Source organism: Bombus terrestris, chromosome 8, assembly GCF_910591885.1.
Source record: "Bombus terrestris chromosome 8, iyBomTerr1.2, whole genome shotgun sequence".
Taxonomy (NCBI): Eukaryota; Metazoa; Arthropoda; class Insecta; order Hymenoptera; family Apidae; genus Bombus; species Bombus terrestris.
The window spans coordinates 3,724,791-3,749,372 of record NC_063276.1 but is presented as its reverse complement, the minus strand read 5'-3'; the positions used below and the strand labels follow the sequence as shown (position 1 = coordinate 3,749,372).

Below are 24,582 nucleotides of genomic sequence, written 5' to 3'. Positions count from 1 at the left end.
TGCAGCGTGCCAAATATATTCTGTTTTACAAACAATTCTTAAATCATTTTTAAAATATACTAGCATTATACAATGGCTACAAAAAGTATTTCCACATACTTCTACTTTCCAATAAAATGATTTTTTACCAAGTATTATTTCATTTTCATAACCATATGTATATAGATTGTGGATTTTTATGCATTTATGGGAAATTTGAAAAATGCACACAATGTATGTGATATGCAAAAATATATAAAATACAGTATTTATTACATTTGGTAAATGAAATAAATTTATATCATTTTAGTTATTTTCATAAAAATATAAAAATACATAAAAATTTGCAGTTTAATTATACGTACATATAAAATACTACTATGCTATACTATGTAATACGGAATTTAATATTAATTAATGTAAAATGTAAATACTACAATAAATAAAGTAGCATACGAAATATTTCTTCCAATTTTCACCATATAAAAGTAATCAGATAATTAACCTCTTATAAAATACAAGTTTTTATTTAAATTTGTATGTTTTTAAACAACCAATCTACCTTGTACATTCAAATTTTATCCACGTGCTTTGTTAACTAAAACAATCTACATAAATCCATAGAAAATCTTGGTCGTACACAACAATACTATATTGACAACAAAGGACTCTCCCCGCGAGGAACAGTAATAAAAACTTAACTCGCAGTGGCATCTTTATTTACAAACAAATTCCATCGCTTGACGGCATAACCAGGGGTATGCCGAAGGTGCACGTAAGGTATTGCAAAGGTGGGCTGATGCTAGAGAGCACTCGCATTGACGTTTACGCGCGGAGAAGCGCGAGCCGGTGTGCAAGGGAGTCGTGGTCGTGGAACAAACCGGGACGCAACAGTCGCTCACCAGACTTCGTACTGGAACCATCGTGTAAGGTGTCATTTCGCTCTTTCGTGACATTTCATGATTCAAGCCTGGGATACCTGTTACAAGCCTCATCAAACGGAACGATATCTTGGTATAGTCAAGCTGTTCGGGGTGAGTGATTCCATTCACGTTTTCTTTCATTACGATCGCGGAAAACTCGGTAGCCCGGGCAACAACCCTTCGATACACCGATCGAAGTATCTCGGTACACGCGTACGGCGACCGTTGATTCTCTCGTTCCACTCGGATCTATGTGACCCCGTTTTCATCTTAAATCATAGTCAATTGTTTTTAACGGACGACATCCTCCGTGGCGAATTTTTCGCCCACTATCGTGGCCCTTAAACACAGGTTTTCTACGTGTTTTTACACGATCTTCTGCTAGTTATCCAATTGTGAACCTAGAACATGGTTTAACTAATAGAAGTGTGACGAGCGTATGATTTATGTGCACGTATTTCCTCGTTTCACGCGTGTGATTGGTTTTAACCAGTTAATGACTGATTTCTGTTAAAAAAATATGTAATTATATTACTATCGATTTTGGTACACTTTAGTGATGTGCTTGATAGTATGTCATAACTGGAAATACAAAAATTTATGCGTACATAGTATATTATAAATATGTATAATAATAGTATGCAATGTATAGTGGAGAACAAAAGAATATATGAAAATCACCACAATTTTAGATAACAGAGCTATAATTGATGAGAACAATTAAATTGTGACGTATATCTGTGGAATAAATGACTATTACCAGCATGGTAAAAAATTTAGAACAAAGTTAGTATTAATGTATGTGATTATTATACACAAGTGTGACTTTTTCTTTTGTCCATCATTGTATACCATAGTACATATATATATATTATAGCATCATATTTATGTATTTATTGCCCCACCATGATGAATTTTCATTCCTTCAGTGAAGAAGTGCACCGACTGTCTTCTTTTTTCGTTACTTAACCAATTTATCTAAAATACATAATAAAGAGAATGTAATAATAATGATTATAAGTTTGAATCCTGGACTCAAGAATTATCTAATTATTTTACATTCAATTATCAACTTATATAATATAATGGATAAGAAATACGATACATTTTTCTTTGGGTAACTTCAATTGTTTACGATTATGACAATTATCCCGCCTTGGATTTCGGTACAATAATCATAATTTGTTCAAGTCCTTTTCGAATCGATTCGCGATAATTCGATTGAAATTCTACATGACATTTCATTACGTACTGGTGAAATCGTACGAGTGAGTTTGATTAGGTTATAAGGAGGACTGTACTAGCTTCCACGTACGGCATTCATATTGTTTATAATCACTTTTTCTGTCACGAGTCCCTACGAGCATGTCTTTACTCATTTACGTACAAGTTATAGGAGTCACGAGTTGATGATTTCTTCTCGATCGAAATTTCCATAATGCTTAATAGCGGAGATTGTTCGATAACCAGACTATGGATATTTATGCAATTTTATAACGAGAGACAAAAGAATAAAAAATTACGATGATTTTGATTACGAGTAATTTAATCGAGACTCTCTTGGATAACTGGATATCTAATAAAAGTATGACTTGCCGAGTTACCAACGATACGAATAACAATGAACCGACATTATGAGTAACGTGTATCAAAATGTCCATGAAAATGATCCTGCAAATACATTTGTTCTGCACGTGTTATTCTTTTTTAAGCTATGATGAAGTCTCACATTTATTTTCTCCTTTTATATATTCATGTTCCTTTTGAAACAAACATTTTATTGGAATTAATTTATAAAGTCAATAAGAATAAAGAAATTAGTAAGTACAAAGAACAGTAAATACTGAATTAGGTTATAAATATTATCTTACTTGTAAATAAGATTAAGTTGGTATCTTTTTTGATTTATTTCTTTTTTTTATCTCATGGGTTATTTATGTCTTTCTGTAACCCTTAAATCGACCGATGCGTCAAAACTATTGTAATTATAGCGTGATACGTATCAGTTAACAGAATTCGTAGAAACCAGTTCCATTCTTTTTATAAAGATGATATCGTGGTCGATATTTATTCGTTCTAATTGAATCTTCGCGCTATAACGATGCAAATAGCATGTCACGTTGAATCACTTGGGATACATCTTTAGAAAATTGTATACATACAGTGCTATCGGCAATATTAACATATGTAGAAGTAATTAGTAACGTTACTATAATTACAGTTTCACATCGATAACAATAGATTCTATTTCAGTCACATAAATTAAGTTTAATTACAGTTAGTCAAGAACTGACTTGATACATATACCTATATTTGATAAATTTTCTAAAAAACGCCGACATACAGAAGAAAACTTCATTCTACATTTTCAACGTATTTTCTCATGTAGATCGATCTTATGCCGATTGTCTGCTTCTGCATAGTTAAGAGTAGACAAAGTCACGTAAACATGATACCTATAATTCACGCTCAATTTTCTAAATAATTTGATGTATTTGGTTATTCTCCAACGTAATTTGGTTATTCTCGATTTTCGTCTTATTTTGAGTCATAGAATCTCGAATATAGGACCACAATGTTATATCTCATACGAAGGAGATTTGTTCGATAGAAGTTGAAATTCGATCGCGTCGTTAATAGTGGCGGAAGTTGAGAATTTCGAAACGAAATTTTAAAAAAGAGCCGCCACTAGTCTCGCTTCTTTGTTCTCTTGAAATTACGTTCTAACCTTTGTGATTTCGTATCGACCGCGAAGGGGAGTATATTCGGTTCCAACAGATGAAAAAGTCGCTTTAGGGACACGTTGGAGGACCATCAAGTTCCTCGTCACGGAAATCGTCAGAAATATCAAGGACAGAAAACACGAGCCGCCGCGACCAGCCGGAAATTAATTTAAAAAATGCGATTATCGTAGGAAAAATTATTCCGTTCCTCGAGACCGACGCCGGCAGCCACGTTCGACGGTTATTAATTAAATCTGGCTTACGCCGTTGAACTTTTTGTCAATATCTTTCCCGTTAATTACGGGTCAGTTGTATCGGGCCGACTTTACTCTTACATTACGCCGTAACACCAAGTCGGATATCGTGAAATTTGTGAAAATACCGCTGTGAAACGTTCCAGTTTCGTTAGTAGGAATTATTAAATTCATGGAGATTTTATATCCGAGAACATCGAGTCGAAGAGGGTAACTGTGTTATCGTTACGCACGAATTTACAGTAGCTCGAGAGCAGACAATGGTTTTTGTGGTGAAATGAATAATACAGGGGTTTACATTGAAAATCGTTCGGTATAGTTAGAATATAATGCTTCTTGCAACGAATTTAAATAAAATAATAGCAAAGACTAATTGATTGCATTTAAAAATACGTACTAATAGCATCGATACCCAGGGGACTGTGTTATATTTTATTCATGTTGAAGTGAGAGACAAAGATATTTGTAGTTGGAATGTAGGAGTCAGAAGAGGAATAAATATTCTCTATATTGTTAAATATATTTAAATATTTATTCTTTTGCGTTCCAAATAAGGTGTTATTATTTGTTATGAGGCGTACACATATAATTGTTTAATATTTTATATTTTATTGATTGTTATACGTGGAGTGAATTGGGGATTTTAAGATAAATCAAACAATTGAATGTAATATAATGTAAAACCGAAAATTCGTTCAAATTCCGAGGGAGAAGGACTAAGTAAAATAAATAAAATAAAGAATAACAAACATATTTAAATATATATAATGTGATACATATAATGGTAACATTTCGTCGAGACAGAAATATTCATACAATATCATTAATTAATACCATTAATTAATGTGTAATAAGTATTATTCCGTGTGCATCCTTTTTCAAATAACTGCATCCAATTTATCATTAATTAAGTTTTTAAGGAAATTTGGTTCTGCATTTTCTCAATCTTTTTCCAAAATTTTCTTAAGATCCTCTTTTAAATATTATATACTATTTGCGAATTAATCTTTGAAAATATTTCTGTGTTTTATTTCTGCAGTAAACCAATTGTACGGGTATTATTGTCCCTTACTATATGAAAAATTTGTTTCGCTATAGATTTAAATGAACATGGTTTCGAGCTTCTTATATTTTTAATTTTTTCTTAACATGTACATTTTTTCACGCAGTTCTGAAGGTTTTCAACGCAAGAAAATGAAAATAATTACGAACTTGCACCCGACACACTTGGATTAAAATCGTTCTCGTTTTATTTGAGCGCGCGTGTATACGATCTCTCGGAGGTAAGGATATAAAAAAAGAATATATTTTATCGAACGAACGCGTAATAGGGAAACTTTTATTAAACTTTTTCTTTAAAATATTTGTGGAACAACTTATTAAACTCTCTTTTCAAACTGGTGGAAGTCTGAAGAGTTGTTTATTCGAGACCATCCCGACTTTCAGGGAATTCTTAATTCACCTCTCTTATACTTGCTGCTAAAAGTGTAGGTCCTATTGGCTGGACACTTTAAATGTTTCTTCTAGCCGCCTTTGTTCCTTTCTTCCGGTTGTTGCCTGTGCTACCGGAAGAAAAGGAGATCTTGAAGCTTCGTCTTATTTATCAATAGCATTTTCTTTCAAGTGTATAATTCAATTATTATAATTAGTTATTATCGTTCTTCTCGCATCTATATGATCCGAAATAAAAATTATATTTCGGTGGAAATATTAAATATTATCAAAATATAGATAATACTATATTAAATACTTGGTTTTCGTATTTAACACTTCATGGAAATGTTTGGTTCTTTTATCCCCTTCAAAATTTTCAGAATACCTAGTCGTAATACTAAAATATTGAAGACATTAAAAGTATCGACCGTCATAAATAATTATACCTTTTGCATGTTTAGTCGTTTGCCTATAGATGACTGTAATAATTTACGTTAGATTACCAAAATTCAAGGTATTTAATTTTATTCTATACTTTACTTGCTGCGTAATAGAAATCGTTAGTAAAGTTCAATTGCATCAAAAGTTCCAAAACTGAGTAGTCTAACCCTAAATTGTCATGATACCAAGTAGCCCAAGCCGACACCCCAGTCGAAAGACTTAAAATCACATAATGTAAGTTTAACAAGGTCCAACCACTACAGGCGTTAATTATCTCTTATATCCTCAATGATAGGTCGAGTTGGCTGAGATCTAATTTCCGCTTAAACGGCCAGAGATATCGAATCCGTCGTAAGATGATGTACATAATTTCTCAGATAGATCAAGACGAGCGTAGTCGCGTATCGACTACCGTTACCCGTCAAAAACATTCTACAAGAAGAGTACGGTAAAATTCATTGTGCTCGGAGGCGCTGAGCGAACGTGATTTTACTTTTACCGTCGCGTGAGGGATGTAATCTTCGATCGAAGAAATTCTCTGTGAGTCCGGATTCGTTCGGATGACGATACTATACGGGTTTCTTCCTCGTTTCTTTCCATCGTTGGTCGTCTTTCTCCTTATGCCTGTCCCGTTTTCTCGCTCGAACTCGCACGCGCAACGAGGAAGACTCGAGCATCGGCATGGTTCCGTTATCCGTGGTAAATACACGTCGAGCATCCTATACGTTTTGCCTCCGGTGAAAATAAACAATGTACGCGGCAGCGTACGTTACTGATCCGATCCATGCACACTATTGCACACACGGTGTGCAGGCAATCCAAGATTTCACCCGGAAATATAATAAGGTAGGAACGTTCGAGTTACTTAAACTTCGACATTTTAACATTTAATGTCGAACTTTGCGAAGAATGACGAAATTTTTAGAGTTATTTAGGAAGGTATTCGAGCGCTTGTACCTTTCGCGAATACGTGTGTCTCCTATACGAAACATTTGAAATTTCATTAGCACTGTAACGAGACTCGACTATTTTTGATTATATCAACGAAGTTTGAAATAAATATGAAAATGTGTGTATATGTATACTTGTAGAAGTTGCATGATATTTATACGAAAAATGATCTTATTAGCTTGTCCCAAAAATTTTTATCATTTTATAAGGAAATAACCGATGCACATCATTTTTTATTTTATATTATTTTATTGAATTACGTATGATCCATTTTGTTTTATTACTACGAAATGCTTTGCATCTATCATTTTCTTATAAAACGAAAGAAACTTTTGGGACAATGTAATACATATTAATAGGCCACGATATTTAGTAGGATTATATTTAGCAATAATTGTATGTCTAAGACCATTTTTCGTATAGATATCTTGCTACTTCTACAAGTATACGTATATACACGTTTTCCGATTTGTTTCAAATTTTACCATAAAAGGAATGCGAATTGCATTCATGGATTCGAGAGTCCCCCTTGCACTAACTTCGAGTACTCTTCATCTTCCTATGATTATATAAGTTAGTTTTAATATGCAAGATCATATGTTAGCAATTGTCAGAGAAGATATTGATTATTCCAACGTACTCTAACTATATTTCTCAACTATTTCTCGATGATAGACACGTAAGTATTTCGTAATCGAATCGATAAAATTCTAATTGAAGTCGTAAATCAGCGGCAACGATAACAGATTTGGGATCCATTCTCTCAAGGTCGTTTATTTATAGGAAAGCATAATAAAGGTGGCTGGAATATTTCAAGTTGGCTTGATTATATCGAGGAACTTGGTAAAATCAATCGAATAGCTAGCTATTGTGGGAAGCGCGTATAAGGAAAAGGACATAGTTTGATGCAGTTCGACAATAAACTTCATTCAAAAGCGGAAGTTCGTTTTCAAGTGGAACAATACCAGTAACCATATGTATCACTTTTATGCCAGCAAGTATCTGTAAACATACAACTTTTTAAATTAAATTACCTTACAGTGGCTTACGAAAGTACGACTATTTGAACACATATCACAGAGAACTTTTACGAATATGCTTATTATACAAAACTTCTTGAAATTTCGTTACCACTGTAATGGAACACGTCTATCATGATCGTATTGATAAAATTTGAAATAGCTTGAAATTTTCACCGAGACGTCTGTGAGACATATAATTAAAAAGTTGAAGAGAACGTGAAGATAAAAAATTTGTGAAGCAACAAGATGGTTCTATAAGGTTTGACAATTACAAATTCCAGTTTTATTGTTGCATATCGATTTTAAAAAATCAATTTGATCAGTTTATAATATGCTATTATACGTAGCTGTGCTACAAAGGCTACAATCGTTGCAGTTTGATAGAAACTTCCATTTCAAATATTCTCCCCTACCACCCCAAGCGAATTTCCTGTCAAGCTACGAACGCAATATAATCTCACTGCTCTCGTAACGCACCCTTTACACCATGTATAGACGACTATGCATGTACACGGAACCAAATTGCTTTGAGCAACAGTTACGATATTAGACCTCGAACGTAATAGCTTGGATCCTTCTCAGGAGCCACAGGATCCACGTTCATTAGCGGCAAGCAAGATGTAGAACAACGATACCAGACCTTAAAATTCTCGACACAGACTAACGCCATAGACGCGATATTCGTCTCTCTAGCCGGAATAACTGAACAACTGGTTTATCCTTGAGACCAGCGAAAGCTCGACTGAAACACGTAAAGCGAGATCGAGCACGGTGGATCCGTTTGTCGAGCTCGGGAATCTATAGCGAGCGATGACGTTAGACGGAGGCGACGAGAGGTTGCTTTTCTTTTCGCTTCGTACGCGGCTAGACAAACAAGAGTGAGCAAGAAGGAGCGAGAGAGAAAGAGAAGCACTAGTCGAGACAGATTTTACGATCGATTCGAATTACTCATTCGTGCTGTTGCACGATTCAACGCCTAATTCAACCCCATCATCTCGCAACTCCTCACCCCTGGACCACGGTTCTCTTTCTCTCTTCTCACCCCTCATCGGTGTTTGCCGCAACCCTTCGTCGATGCAAGAAACTACAGCCAGGGTTTTCGAGAGTATATTATGCAGATATGACAAATACCGTTGCGACGTCTCCCTACATGGCGATTACACGTTTGATGCCCCTAGTTTTCAACGCAGCTGTTGCGCGGCTGGCTTCCCGAGCATTGCCATAATCCTTCCGCGGATTTACATAGCAGCTCCAGCGAGTTTCTGATTACTGAGCTTTTAAGCGCGAGATGTGGTATTTGTTGATTGCCTGATTGTGTATGAAGACGATGGGATCGTTTAATTTTGATTATGAGTTAATTTAATTTGGAAAGTGTTTACAGATATTTGGATTCGATGGGGTAATTTAATTCGAAATGTTGAAATCTTCACCGATATTTGGTGATATATATATGTATAAAGGTGTATAAAATGATTACTGCTGGTTCATTCGAAGGTAATGGAATTGTTGGTAGTGTTACCGTATTTCAAAACGATGAATTGCAGTTGTTTAGAAAAGTAGTCGAACGTTTATTATAATGAAAAGGGGCACGAATAGAGTTAATCGGATCGATCGTCACGGCAAAAGTAAATTACAAAACTCGTTTAACGATTGTCTGACGAAATTATTCGAACACGCGATACAATATCGAAATTAAAAATCAGAGAACTTTAGAATTTCCGGTGGAAGCGAACTGCTTGCATCTCTCGTTATCTGGAAGATTTATGTAACGCTCGAAGTTCCGCCGACGTTGTAAATTCTTAATAGCAGGTTAACGAACAGTGGCGATTGTTTCTCCGGAGGTAACAAGCTTGAACAACATGTAATTATCGTGTAACGTCGCGGCATATATTAATTAACACTTTCAATGCCATCAATACTTCAGTGCCGGACTATGTTTAATACTTAGCTAAAATAACAACCATTAAACATGTCGTAAGTTTATTAATAAGAATTTCTCACAGTTCGAAGGTTTAAAAGTTCTAGAATTATAAAAATACATTCTCAGGTGTAAATTTTGTCTTATTAAAAAATGGCTTCAAATCGGTTACCTTTATCAGAGATGATAAATTATAAATATGTTATAAGCTTATCAAAAATAATTCCTCAGATTTCTAAACTTAAAAGTCAAGTCCTAAATTTTTAGATGTAAACCCTATTCTGTTAAAAATAATTTTTACTCAATTGCTTCTGTTAGAAACGCTCTGGACTATTATTACTATTAATTAACCAGCAGTAAATTAAAGATTAGGAAGTAAATATATGGTGGCATACACGTGGATAACACCTGCACGCAATGGTGACCCTTCTGTGAGAAATATCATGCGTGTCCTTCCGCCCACACTTCGCCCTAACACGACAACTTCAAGCTTCGGAATTGGGTTAATGAAATCATGGAAGCGGAAGGCCCGACAGTTCAGCTTCGTGCAGTGCTGTTAACTCTAAAGACTTAACATCGAACAAATTACCGTTGTCAAGGCTCCCTTACAAAAATACCGTCTGAAATAATTTCGATTTTATTTCATATTTTTGTTCCCAAACTTGACGGTTACAACACGCATTGCAATCTGATTTACATACAAAGCGTTCCAGATTGTTCCAGTCAGAAAAGGATATTGTGTAAATATACTATATTTTTAAATATTTAATTTGACATACGAAATTTAAAGTTTTAAATTATACTTTGAAAATTTCACTAATAATATTAGTTGAAATGTACGAGAGCATACAAGAGCACAAGCTAGATACAAGATCTATTTTTATGTGACATTTTTTTCCGATATGTACCCGCAAAATATACTGAGAAGGTTTGACAAACATAGGATCTTCACATTGTATGTGTATATAAAAAAAAAAAAATTATTTCCACGTATCGATCCATTATTGTGACTAAAAACGTGTATTTTCTAAAAGTACAAATAAATGTGTTTCACGTAACTACACAAATATGTAAAGCATCGAAAAATGTACGTCTGGAATGGAACATAATGAAAATTCGAAATTGCGTTCGCATTGAACGACAGTCTGAACAATAGTCTGAGTGCTGATCTAACAGAGTTCCGGTAGAGCACCAGGAAACCCCGTTGAACGTAGCGATATTCAGATTCCAAGTGAAAAAGTCATTTTCCTGGCTGGTGTTCTTGCACTGGTAAGACGTGCCATTACGAGATTGGACAACCGACAGACAGGGATGAATATGAATATCTATTGCGTGCTCTCTTGCAAAGATAATGGGTCGAACGAAGAGCACGAATAAGCGGCGGTTTCCTGTTCGAGACAGGAAGCCGCTTTCTTTTACGATCCTTGAAAATCGTCGATGAGGAATGCGACGACTCTTCGTAAATATTACTGTAATTATTCGATCAACTTTGATGGATATTTAAAATCTCCCTTCATAACTCATAACTTCCTCTTGCTCTTTAAATTTTCGAGTAAAATATATGCCAAAGATGACACGGGAATATTATAAATTTTGTTTTATTGGCTTTGCAGTGATTGTCGGACTTTTATATCTCAGACTTGTCGGTTTAAGAAACAAAGAGGATTTGCCTTTTTTTAAAAAGGATAACGTTTTAAGAAGATTTAACATGAAATTGAAACAGAAAATCAGGCATAACAATAAGAACTTTCTCATCTTTTATCGAGGTATGTGAGATATTTTTTGCTACTAGGGAAATACAATTAGGTCGTAAATGACCGTAGAGACGCAGCAGGGTTAATATTAGAGAGGATTCTAACGCGTAGAATATAATATAATCTTGTTAAAGAGTTAGCGAAGTTTCTTTTCAACGTGTATTTTACGAACAACGTTTTTCTTAATTATCCATGGTACGCAAGATTTATATAGAAAAATCTTATTAATCCTGAATGTTTAGTGCCACGGTATATGCTCCGTACGTTTTTGTGTAAAGAAAATTTTAAAGGAATGCGTGAAAAGTGGCGGCGCAATTAGGGAGACAATGCGAGAAATTTATCTGTGACAATAATGATAGCCCGCCGCGAGATTGTTAAAAAATTCACCCTCTTAAAAGCTCGAAGCTTCTAGCGTCTTAAAAAAACGGCTTCTTTCGAAGTGTATAAAATTCTGGAGAAAAGAACGCAGCAAGGAAACATTCCACGACGAAGAATTTAGTTGCATCAATGGTATCCTATAAAAAAAAATAAATTTTTTAAAAGCGTGTCTCGTATTTTTGATGAAAGTAAATGGCTCATTATACATTAATGATATTTATCATACTACTTTTTATATGACATTGGTAATGCTATACTGTTACTATTTTAATCTCCGTGATATAAAGAGACGAAAGTATTTATTACATTTATGTATTCGTAACGAGGTCCCGAGGGAATGAACGCGATAATTATAGTCGCATCAAACGTAAGGCTAGATTTCAAGGTGCACACAACGAACGTTGACGTAATCGACAACCTGTTCCCGATGACGTAAGGAACTAGTCGTACGGAGGTCACGCAGATACCGTAACTCAAGAAAAATCTTCGTCTATGTATCCATTTCCGAAAAAAAACTTTATTCCTCCAGTTTCTTCATTTAGAACATCGCTCAAAAGTATGACGTATTTCAATAAAAAGGTAACAGCAGTGATTTCTAATTACTTCGTCGTTAATCTGTATACTTTGATAGAACTCATATACAGTTACTTTAAAGCAGTCAAAGTGTATGGATGCTTTTGAGGCGTAACGTACTTCAAACATCACGACATTATGAAAAGATTACGATAAACTAGAAATTTATTTTTCATTTTCTTCTTTTTAATTAATTTGAATTACAGGAAGGATAGAAATATTATGATTAATGGCAACAATGTGATATTGTTCGAGCTGGAAATGGATAGTGGAGCTGTAACTGTAAAGTACGATATTCAATCACGCTATATTTGTTGTATACGCATAATCACGACCACTTCCGTTCTCCGTAATGCGGACCAGTAAAGTATTAAACGAATCCCGACCGCTTAAAAGGCGACGTTCGCACGCAACTATTTATAGCCGGGATGTATATATTTGCATTATTTGCAATGGAAAAGAATGACCGGTGTAAATTACAGTGTGAACAGTTTACGCACGTGACGAGCTTGATGATCTGCGTGAAACTCCTTAAGTATCCTTAAGAAACATCATGCACCGCCAATTAGAATTATTTACGCCATATTTGGCACACGTACTTCTCATCACTTGCACTACTTTCTCTTTCTATCCTATTAAGGATATAGAAGCGATAGATCACTGCCAATTATTCAAGATATAAGCGTAAATTATAGACGTGACTTGCAAGTATCAGTCTAAACTTATTGACAAAAAGTTGTCATTTTCTAATTATCTAATACTTTATTACGCGATGCTCATTCACGTAGAAACATAAATTCGCATCTCTGAACGCGTTCACTTACTGGCATTAATAATTTTTTCACGCTAAAAGTTCCTGTGCATACACTCTCGCTTAAAAGTTCAAAACGTGCTATGGTTTTAAAAGAAGCAACGTCTCCCTTAAACAAATATCTTGTTTACGATATTTTATAATATCGAAGCTGTAATTAATTACATTTAAAAATAATGCTCGTAATTATATTATTTTTATTTTTCAGAAAAATGTACGAAAGAACTTTCTTTCGCTTTAAAAGCAAAGAACGCTGCAAATGTATGTACATACTACCATTCTGTTTCAATGGGAAAATTTTGTCCAATCGAATCACAACTACAAAAAGGAAGTTTTCTATAAATTACATATGTTAAACATTAAGAAGATTTTAATAGAAATACGATAATTTCATTATTAATTATTTCCTTGGTTATAGGTTCTCGTAAAAAGTTTTCCACTAAACTTTTCATTCAACGGTGTTGTATGTAAGTGCGGCGAGCTTGTTACTCCGAAAAACTACTCTCTTGCAATAGGACGAGTGGAACGATCATTATGATCTTATCAGAAACGGCAAAACGAGCTAGCGTACGAGCAATTTGTACAGTTATCGCGAATCTGGACTAGACATCGACAGCCAACAAATTTCACGGTGCACTTTCTGCTCGGTGATGTTTCAGCCGCGGCCTTTGAAAACACACGAATATATGTAGAAGTAGTTTGTAGCTAGAACGAAAACATTCGAAGCTTCCATGACCTGTTGTTAACCCAGTTAGACTTGCCATTCCAGTGCACGCACTCGTTACAGTCTCCGCCACGTTTATTCCATATTCGAAAGCTGATTGCAAGATAATCGAAATACGGATCTACTGTCATAGAATCGTAATTGACACGAAGTGGAGCACTCGAAGGACAGGCTCTAGCTAGGAAGAGAGACGCTTGTCGTTGTAACTGGCGGAGACACTTCGAGAATGCCAGTCTCCGTCGCCAGTAAGCGTCGCGTCGCGTCGCGTCGGTGGAATTAAAGTCCAAGATTTCTTCGAATCGATTGGATAAACAAGTAAATTTGCTTAGCTGTTTCATTGTCTGCGTGGGTTTGGAAGCTAACAAGGAGATGGCAAAAAGCGCAAAATCTCCAGTGATTTGGCTATGTGCATGCTTTTAGGCTGATGGTAAAACAGCCCCTGAAGGATTTGAATGCGTGACTCTTTGTTTTCAAGAAATTAATAAGCATTTTTTATACTTTATTTTGTATATTTCTTTAATATTAATATTATCTTTTCTTAATATTAAAGTTTTACGATCTATTTTGCTAAATTTTTGATTATTTCTTAATTTTAGTACCGATTTAGAGCTGATTTAGTCCAGATTTTATTATAATACTCCCACGTATTCTAATGAAAACGTTTAAAACATAAGAAATTGCCGCACCAAGGACACAATTTCTCGAAGGCAAAGCGCCATGCACTGAAATCCTGTTGGGGCTGTTTCACCATCAACCTGAAGTATCGAACGCACATACAACCAACTCTTGCGAGATTTCTCAGCTCTCGCCATCTCCTTGTAGATATGAAACAAAGGCAGATTGGGGTTTAACGACTGTTTCAAGGCTGTAGGAAGAAATAGCTTTCTGTGTTTAAATATTTGTGGTTAACAACGTCGACGGCCACGGTGGTGGTCATCGGTGACGTACGTTACTAAATTTTTTAATATGCTTGAAACAGTTGAAATGAGATATATTTCACGGACCAAAATCAAGACATTTGATCAGAAGTTAGACAAAATTAGGAAACGTTACCAAATTAAATAATTATCAATTTGAAATGTGATTATAGATATTTGAAAGTTGAAATGTGAAAGTCATATTGTGTATTTTCGAGGTATTAGATTATATGCTTTGATATGGATTTCTGTCGAACGCAACATTTGCGTACTTTATTTCATGAAACAAAAACTCATTTGCGTGAGAGAAACATAATAGCGTTGTAACGCGCAAGAGGGAAAGGGGTAGAAAATAGCCTTTAGCTTCACACGGCTTAATAATAATCGAGCTGTCAGATGTAAAAGCGAATTCCGTCCGATAAAACTGTACGCCAGTCGCTCTACTTCGTGCAATAATTCACTCGTGTCTTCTTTGCGAATTGTCGAATGACTTTCTCGATAACATTACAAATGATTCATTTTCTTCGAATACGTGACTTCTCATTCTTCTTTAGAGAAGATATTTTTATGATTTTCTCCTTCTTCGTCGATGAATATTCCTTATTAATCTTCCAAGATTTTGTAATATAAATTTCTCGAATTTTTAAGTCTATTACGATAATATTTATCAGTATAATTTCTTCCATTTTATCGATGAATATTCCTCGTTATAGTTGTTTATTTGGATTTCAGCCTCACAGTCTATTACAAAGCAGCTCATAGATATCCACTACATATATCGTACATTATAATATAAACATTTACATACATCAATACACGTTCAGACGTATACCCGGCACACGCAGATACACGCTATAATGAACTAATTTAATTTTTATTATGACTCGACTAGCATTAATTTTCTTATTTTAACGATCTTCTGTACAAAGTGGAATATGTTTCTTATTTCCTTCACGCTCCTAGTATTTAATAATTCTGAGAATTCTTTTTCCCTAACTGTTCGTGCACAAGTACTGATAGTACTGACAGCAATATTCCTCATTAAATTTTCCAAGATTTTACAATATAGATTTCCCTTGTACACGCATCATGGTGATATTTATTAGAATAATTTTAGTATCAATTTTCTATTGATATTTCCAACGTTAAAATAAACTTCACGGTCGTATATTCGTACGAACACAGATTCAGCTAGGTCCCAAAATACACCGATATTATTGTCGATCGATGACCGCGTTATCTCATCCGCGAACGTTATTTCAATTTATTGCTAAACAGTATTTATTTGTCCGATAGAGAAAGCATTGTACAGAACCAACCAGTGTATTCGAGTATCAATTTCGATCTATCGTTTTGTTAATACAGTCTTGCATTAAATCGCTATAAAAATTTGTTGTGCCTGTATCAATGATTTTCTGTATGAAATCTACAGGAGGTTGGCGTGATAAGCGATATTTCCTGTTTTTACGAGCAGCAATTTCAACATAGTATGCTATTAGTCAATTCTGTATTATCCACGTTGTTCATATACAATTTGGCTTCGGACCTAAACATGTATTTGTTCATTCTTTTCAAAATTTCCAAGATACTGTTCGTAATAACATTAAAATATTAGTTATTAAAATATTGATCGTCTTAATAATTACCATACCTTTTGCTTCTACGAAATATCAACTTATTAGTTATTTGTCAAGGAATTATATCTTTGGACCTAACAGATCGTTTAATTATAAAATAACATTAATGTGAAAATGTAAGGAAAAATGTGCTTGATACATTTTTCTCTTGTGATTTTCAATATGTAAAGGTGTTAAACGTTTATCAACGTCCGATGCTTTTTCGTTTTCATCGATTACTGTAAACTAATACGTTTGCTAATCGGTCTACGACTTCCTGATTTTCTGGGTCACATGGGGTGAGTCAGCTAATCTGGTGTTATGAATCAATATCCTAGAAACTAGACGTGACACCAGACACATTTTTTATGAAGAAAGAATTAGTTGTCTTGGAAATCAATTTCTAAACAAGCAAGCTCGTTAATGTGAAATTGATTGGGGATTCGCTGTGTGATACAAATGGGACGTGAGAAGATGAATTAAGGTAAATTAGTCGAATTTTAAATTTCATGCAAAGGAGAAATAAATCAAAGAGAAAAGAAATTCGTTAATTTATATTTTTTTTCTGTGTTTTGAACTTTTTGTTATAACGTAATGTTTTATCACGTCATTACGGTTATGTTAGTAAAATTTAAAATCTATTTGAGTATCGGTATAGAAGCTGCAAGATATTTATTGCAAACATATTTAGTCAAAGATTCGTATACAGTATAAATAGCCATCTTAAACGTAAATGTTAAAGACAGTCCCGCCACTGACAAGATAAACATAAATAAACAAATCATATATTTTTGCCTATATCTATCAATGATAAAAAATATAACTTAAGGTGCAAAGAAAAATATATAAAAATACAGAGATAAAGGATCAATTGAATTACTTTCAAAATTATCTATTCAAGATGACAAATCTGCCTTGTTACCAAAAAGTAGACGGCCCAGAAATTGAGGGAAAGTGGGGACCGCATAATTGAAGCTATATAACTATCGCGGTAATTCTCGTTTCCTTCTCGAAGGCATTAAGACGGTCGCTAACTGGTGGTAACATCCACGAGGGAGGACAATGATTGAACGAAACGGACGGATGTTTAATTGTGAAGAGCCATGTAAGAGGATGAATGAAAGCGAGCTAGGTGACGAGGTATGCCGTCATCGTCTGATTTCTTCGTGATGATGACGTCTCCCTGTAATCGAAAGATCACTCCGATAATGCTAATTATATACGTGTCTCTTGCTGATCGTTCTTTCTCTCTTTCGCTCGAAAGCGAAAATCTTGCTGAACAGGTTCGTGGAACAAGCAAACGGTGAAAGATTATGAATCTCATAGTACAGTGAATTCTACAATTATCAGATCCTTCTGGAATAGCGATGAAGATACGATGCCAGTTCTTGTCTAGCTTCTCCTCTTTTACGAATGCTTTGAAAAATATGAATTTACATTAAAGTCCGCGGTCTATTCATGAATTAGATTAAATTCGATGAAAATCTGTTGCGACCATATTGTATCTGTTCACCTAAATAATTCCACCCTGTCGTCGCAGCATTCAATAGCATATCTCTAATAAATTCATGTACAGTTGCATGAAATATGGGTCTCGAGCGTGTTGCATCGGTCATTGTTGACTACATGGCAGTACATGGAATGGAAGATATGTAACTATTGATTATATATATATATAAAAAACTATCTATAACTCTGTGTGTGTGTGTGTGTGTGTGTGCGTGCGTGCGTGTGTCTGTGTCGCATGGTACAATACGATAGTTCTATGCATCTTATCTAACAAGTTTTGAAACATGATATTCGAAACGATCGAAAACTTTGGTTGTTACATTCGGAACGAATAGGAATCCTCGGGAGATATAGAGTTCTCAGAAGCAAGGAAATGCAATATGGAACGTGTAGTAATGCGATCAGAACGATGAGAACCTTCATCGCGAGGGTCAGTTCTTGTAAACCCGACGAAAATAAGGAAGTTGCGGATTACGAGACGTTCGTACTGGCGAAAATTGAGAATTACGTGAGAACGTTGGTCTTGAGAAAAGTAGGTTACGCGTAGAAATTTGCACCGTTCTGTTAAAACTACATATTCGTTTTTACTAGATACTTCACAGATAATTTAGAAGATTAATCTTTTGACAGAATGACAAAATTACGAGCAATTAAGAAATCCCACAAATTTCGGATATATCGGATTATCGGATATAGAAATTACCGAGCTAGAAAATTGAAAAAATTGTTACGTTCAATGATAAACGTTATGCTTCATGATTTAAAAACACGCAGTATTTATAATTCCATTCTTGCCCGCAAGCAATAAATTGAATAAATCGTGTCTTCATAATTGTAAAACACAAACTTTTTTCCTTTAGTAAGTAATTAGTAGTTTCTATTTATTGCAAATAGTATTCTTTGTCTGTTTAATAAAATTACAATATATTCCATCAAACAGATTTCGGGTAATACACCATACAAACGTATAATACAAAGATCACGTAATGAACCCTCTCATATACACGCGGAAGATACAGATCAAGATAGTATCTCCTTTTATCAATAAAGGAAGCGGTTCCTCGATGAGACCAAAGAATTGATATCCTAGAAATACAGTCGTCATTTTCTTTATTTAGTCCTCGTTCATAACTCATAACTTATGAACGACGAGTTTCTACTGCGGTCTCTTTGATCGTCTTCGTGCTTCGTGTAGGAGAAGAGAAGAACTCTTGTGTATGGTCGTACAATCGAGCGGTCGGTTATTTGTATGTGAAACTTGTGTCACGATCGTCTGGCCCATGCCATCTTTGGAATGGAGTGTAATTTGCGAGTCCAGGAACGCATCCGGAAGAGTTCATAAGATTGAAGATAAATAACCGTTGTCGAAGCACTATTTAGGGGAGAGTCTGAATGGAATGGATGAAAAGGATCTTCGAGTTAAACAAAAATAATAATTACTATTAAAAATAATCACTATTAATAATAATTTACTTATGTCAAATATTTAACTCGATTTATTCATTTATAATTTCTCTGATACTCTGATTCCAGCATCCATCCGAGGTATTTATAAGGTAGAGCACCGGAAGTTGAGCGTTCTAACGGACGGCGTTCCGCCACATCTCGATGTAGTGAGTTCAGTTTGACTACTATCTCGTTTACTAGATCCACGATGATCTGTGTGATTGCACGTCTTCGCTGGAGGAATTGAAAAATCAAAGAAACGAATCGTGAAGCCGCTATTACATTTCCGTTTAAAATGAATTGCTTATTGCTTCTTGAAAATAAATTGGTCTGTTCCGTTCAGAATAAATTGATCATTGCCCCATGGAATATTCGTACAAAAGCGTATGGTTAAGGTTCTAGGTCTATAATTTTTCAATTTATGAAACAAAATGCATAATTAAAATTGTATTTGCTAAATGCCTCCATAATAAGCAAAAAATAATAAATAATGAACCGCCTTATTTAAACAATTTTTTCTTTTTGATTTAGACATACGTAAAAGTGGACTAATGAAAATGGAAATTAAAGGAGGGTCATCGGCATAATAGACGACCATAGGTCGTCAATTTTGAATCGTTTGTACCTGCTTTTAAGAGGAACTTTATAATATATATAACATGTCGATCACGGCGTCCACGGAGAGAATGGACACAACCAAGGACCTGCCCAAGAAGAAGTTTATTAACATCAATCTTCTCTCGTTGAAGCTACTGTTATTCCTCTTTTTTGGAGGTACATATAGAATAACTATCATGATTGGAGAACTTTATGAGAAACGGACCAAATAGTGCAATTATTATGGAATTTGTATTTATTTTGTAAATATAAAAGAAACAAAGTTCTTTAAAAGAATTTAAGTAGAATGTATTAATTAATTTTTTGCATTTTGTTGACAAAAAAAATAATTTATTATTCCATCTGCCCAAGAAAAATAATAATGTAATAAAGAATAAAAATAAAGTAAAGGAGATAATAATAGATGTGATCAATGTTATCAGACATTTCAGAACAGATGCAAATAATGATCTTGCAATCTTACCTTTGAAAGAATAATAAATATATTTGGGTTAAGATACATGTATTGCGGTATTATCCATATCTAATAAAGAAATATTAAAATATTTGCCACCAATATTGATATCATAATTATCTTTTTAGGAATGGGATGTCTCTTCCCTTTTCTTCCTTTACACATGATTGAAATGGGATTGAGCATCGACCAGATCCGAATGATCTCAATAATCTCGCCAGCAGTCGCGATCTTAGGGCCTCTGTTTGCCGCTCCAATCGCAGATAAGTTAGCAGGTCATCAAGGAAGAGGCGACAAAACTTCAACTGGTCGTTACCTCAGGGTGATGATTGCCATTGCCTGCTTCCTCTCTGCCATTTTCTATGCTTTTCTTCTATTGATTCCAACAGCTGATCGCATTGAACCTCCAAGAGAAAGAAGACCTGATCTAAAGTTTAACTGCGATCAAACAGGAGCGGTGGTGTTGCAAGAAAGATGCAAAGATGATATTTCTTGCCACAGATGGTCTGACGAAACCAGAGTTGGCCCATTGCTTCTGGAAGGATGCAATTATGCTTGTTACCCTATAGGATCAAAACGGTGGGATTCCGACAATAACGATGGTTCCACTACTTCTGGAACGACCGATTCCGATGTTATTGTTCTAGATGGCAGTGGCGAAACAACGGTGATTCCTCTCGAGAGTGAAATATACGCCCAGCTAAATGTGCAGGTAAAAAGCTGAAGCAAGTGTTAAGGAATAAAAGATAATTTTGGTAATATACGATTGATTGAGACGATGTATTGAATTTCAAAATTGCACACTTATAAAGGATAAAGAATGTGATTTATTGTGTCCCTCCAGTGTAGTTCTCAATTGTATAAAGACAGAGTAATTTAAATATATGGAATATGTTGCAGGAACAAGAAGAAACAAAGAAAACGCGAAGATTCACCATACCTGAAAGCGAACCACCTCATTTATGTTTTAAAGAGGGTGATAGTGTTGTTTGTCATGTTTACACCAAATATTCAGGCAATCTAGCTATAAATGCTACTCTGAAACAAGCCTTGAACAATGAAAGTGATCGAGATTGGTGTGCATATCCTCTGGCTGAGTACTTTGCTTGTCGTATACCTCCTGAACTTGAAACCAGAATGGCAGAAGTTTATCAGAGTTGTTCCATTGAATGTAGCTTAGTTAATCCATACACTCTTCCGGGTAACACTACTATTTATTACATTATTAGTAGACTGAGGATATTTATATTTAAAGAGATGAAAGCTAAATTGAAATTTGTTTGACTTACTAATATTATAACAAGTTTGAATATAAAATATAAGTAATATATATTAATTCCAGATAGCGTCCTCATAGAGAGTCAATGCCAACAGACAGAAGATTGGACCCACTTAGTATTCTGGACATATTTAGCTATTCGATCAGCTGCAGACATTTTCCCAACAACGGCTGTAGCTCTGATCGATGCAGCAGTTGTAATAGCCACCAGAGAAACATCCTGTGGACGCGGAGACGTAGGACGACAGTTGGCTTTCGGTTCGCTTGGCTTTGCCATCTTCGGTCCTCTAACCGGCTATTTATGCACTCTTATAGAAAATTTGAACTCTTTCTATTATTTGCCAATCGGTATACACGTGGTTATGATGCTTTTGTCAGCCTTGGTAGCTCTTTGTGCGAACGGAATGCCTCTCAGTCCACCGGAATGGTGGTGGCATACTAGAAGTGGCATGTTAGCACTTCCCATGAGCGCTATCAAGAGATACGGTAGTGAAACTGTCGCTCTAGTAATTGTACTGATCATTATGGGGACTTTCTGGAGCGCCATGGATAGTTATCTACCTTTGTAAGAATCATTGTGTAGTCGTTTGACACTGTTAGAGTACAGTTACAATAAATGTATGTTCTGACGAACTGTCATCATGATGAATACGTGAAACAATCAAATATATAGATAGGTTCTTATCAATACAGAAGCTCGCGAAAGTATTCAAACAGTTGTAGATATCTTTTAAGGGATAGTTAAGATCATGTAAGATGTTTTTAGATCATACTGATAGAATATTCTTTTTAGACATCTACAAAAGTTAGGAGCTGACGAACTTCCCATTAGTGTAGCTATGACAGTCGGAGCTGTTCCAGCGTTTCTATTTCTTTGGAAATCTGAACATTTAGTTGACTACTGTGGTCACAGTAACCTTCTCATCACTGCCTTCACTGTGTATATTATTAGGTAGGTAAGTTTTTTATATAATAAAATTTCTCTTGTAATTCACATATTTTAAAAAGTTGAAACTATTAGGTTTACTGGTTTAAGCCTCGTAGCAGAACCTTGGTGGTCTTTAATTTTCGAGGCTCTTGAAGTTTTCACGCTAGGTATCATGTGGGTTACCGCCATTCTTTACCTACGACATCTCGTCCCGCGTCACTTGACTGTGACTGCTCAGGCATTACCTGTGATTGCGCATTTCTGCGTTGGTATGCATTCTGAATGGAATTTTAAGATTATACTCGATGAATCCATACACGCAATTTAGTAATTTTAATATTCATCCATGTGGCATTATATATTGTGGTAATGAACGTTTTCAATAATTCGTTTCAGGTCGATGCATCGGAGCCGTGGTTGGTGCTTACATCAGCGTCAGCGGCTCTGACATCGTTGGCTCGTTAAGATTCGTTTACCGTTGTATGGCCGTCGCTGCTGCGGCTGTTGCCGGTTTATACTTCGTCCTATATCATGGCCTATTAAAACCGCGATGTCATGCACACACCATACAAAGCCCACGACAACCCCCCACTATCGTACAGGGTAGGTGGCTTTTTGATGATTTATATGTATAATTAACAATAATATTTAATTAATATTATAACTGATAATTTGAACTAACTATTCAATTTATCATGCAAGCTGCTATTAAGGAATATGAATTAAGTGAGTGGTTTTCCAATATTAATTTATTGATTCTATATTATCGTTACATTATATTGCATTTCCAATGTTTGATGATTTTTTTATTAATATGACTTCTCTTATTTCTCTTTTTTTTATTGCTGTTTTTTAGCGATGAACGGAAATGGAAATTACACACCACTCAGGGTTTATCACAACGGTATGGGTAGAAAAGGTCAATTCCGCTATTGAAGAATTAAAGAATGAGAAAAAAGAGAGTGTTTAACGACACTATAAATGTCATGTTACGGTGCTAGTGATTAGACTGTCGTTGTTGTTGCAATTAAAAACAAAAGATTGTCATTGTTATGCGACATATGTATGGAAAGTGCGTTTATCGATGCTCAGCCTTTAGCATTTCTTTACTTTCTATCCAAACTCTTACGACGAAATTGTCAACTCTTTGATACTATCATTAATTTTCTTTTATACAAGCAATTTCTAAGAATTAATTTGCTCAAGTGTACTTCAAAATGTCGAAGCGAGATTTTACATTTGTCAATACCAAAATGAGATTAGAGAATTAGAAGGTAGAAGTACTCAGATAACGAGTGAAGCATTTTTTAAATCACTTTTTGCTTTAGTTATTTTCTTAATTTTTATACATTTATAATTGTACGATTACAATTTCTTTTGATAAAAAAAATAGAATTACTTTATATATTTTTTTTTAATTAAAAGACTCATATTTTCATGTTTATTTTTTTAATGTAAAGAACAAATTTTAAAAAATTACCTACTTAATTTTTGAGTACTTGTATCTAAACTACCAATGAATAGTAATATTGCCGGATCATTACTACTCTAAGTGTAACATCTGTAATGCTTTTTCATCATCTCAATCTTTGTATCCTTTATAGGTACACAAGTGATATATTAATATCGCGGAAAAGTTACGAATTCGTTTCGTAACTCTGTTGCGTTTCAATTCTTTGTATACTTGACTGCGATCACGTAGGTGTTACGTGTTCATAATGTATTTATAAGAAAAAATTTCTACAGACTTGTTGTATGTATCTACTGAAAAATATTTGCCTCCATGTGTAGGGTATAAGACTTTAACTGAAAGATAAAAGAAAGTAATATATTGATTTTTGGGGTCGAAATGTGTATACACACAGACGACAAAAAATAAATGAAATTAAGCAAAATCTAAGTTTTTAAATTCAAGATGCAATTGAAATTG

General features: G+C 34.7%; 1 protein-coding gene and 1 long non-coding RNA gene across 5 annotated transcripts; one reads left to right on the top strand and one right to left on the bottom strand.

Annotated features, from left to right (window-relative positions):
- Window positions 1-828: 828 nt before the first annotated feature.
- On the top strand, window positions 829-24,547 carry LOC100651083. 4 transcript variants are annotated; one of them, XM_048408083.1, is made up of 11 exons: window positions 829-1,013; window positions 19,461-19,540; window positions 19,905-20,147; window positions 20,574-21,157; window positions 21,346-21,646; window positions 21,788-22,289; window positions 22,518-22,676; window positions 22,746-22,921; window positions 23,049-23,255; window positions 23,355-23,378; window positions 23,509-24,547. In XM_048408083.1, exons 3-11 carry the CDS (start codon window positions 20,033-20,035, stop codon window positions 23,586-23,588), a joined length of 2,148 nt encoding a protein of 715 aa, XP_048264040.1. In that variant the 5' UTR covers window positions 829-1,013; window positions 19,461-19,540; window positions 19,905-20,032; the 3' UTR covers window positions 23,589-24,547. The 4 variants fall into 4 exon arrangements, with proteins under 4 accessions (XP_048264040.1, XP_048264042.1, XP_012166488.1 ...); XM_048408084.1 differs by lacking the exon at window positions 829-1,013 and adding an exon at window positions 14,083-14,200; XM_048408085.1 differs by lacking the exon at window positions 19,461-19,540.
- LOC125385548 lies at window positions 4,633-7,683 on the bottom strand. Its single transcript, XR_007224958.1, has 2 exons — window positions 6,254-7,683; window positions 4,633-6,186 (listed from the first exon to the last, which is right to left on the bottom strand). It is a non-coding gene; the product is annotated as an uncharacterized LOC125385548 (long non-coding RNA).
- Window positions 24,548-24,582: the final 35 nt, after the last annotated feature.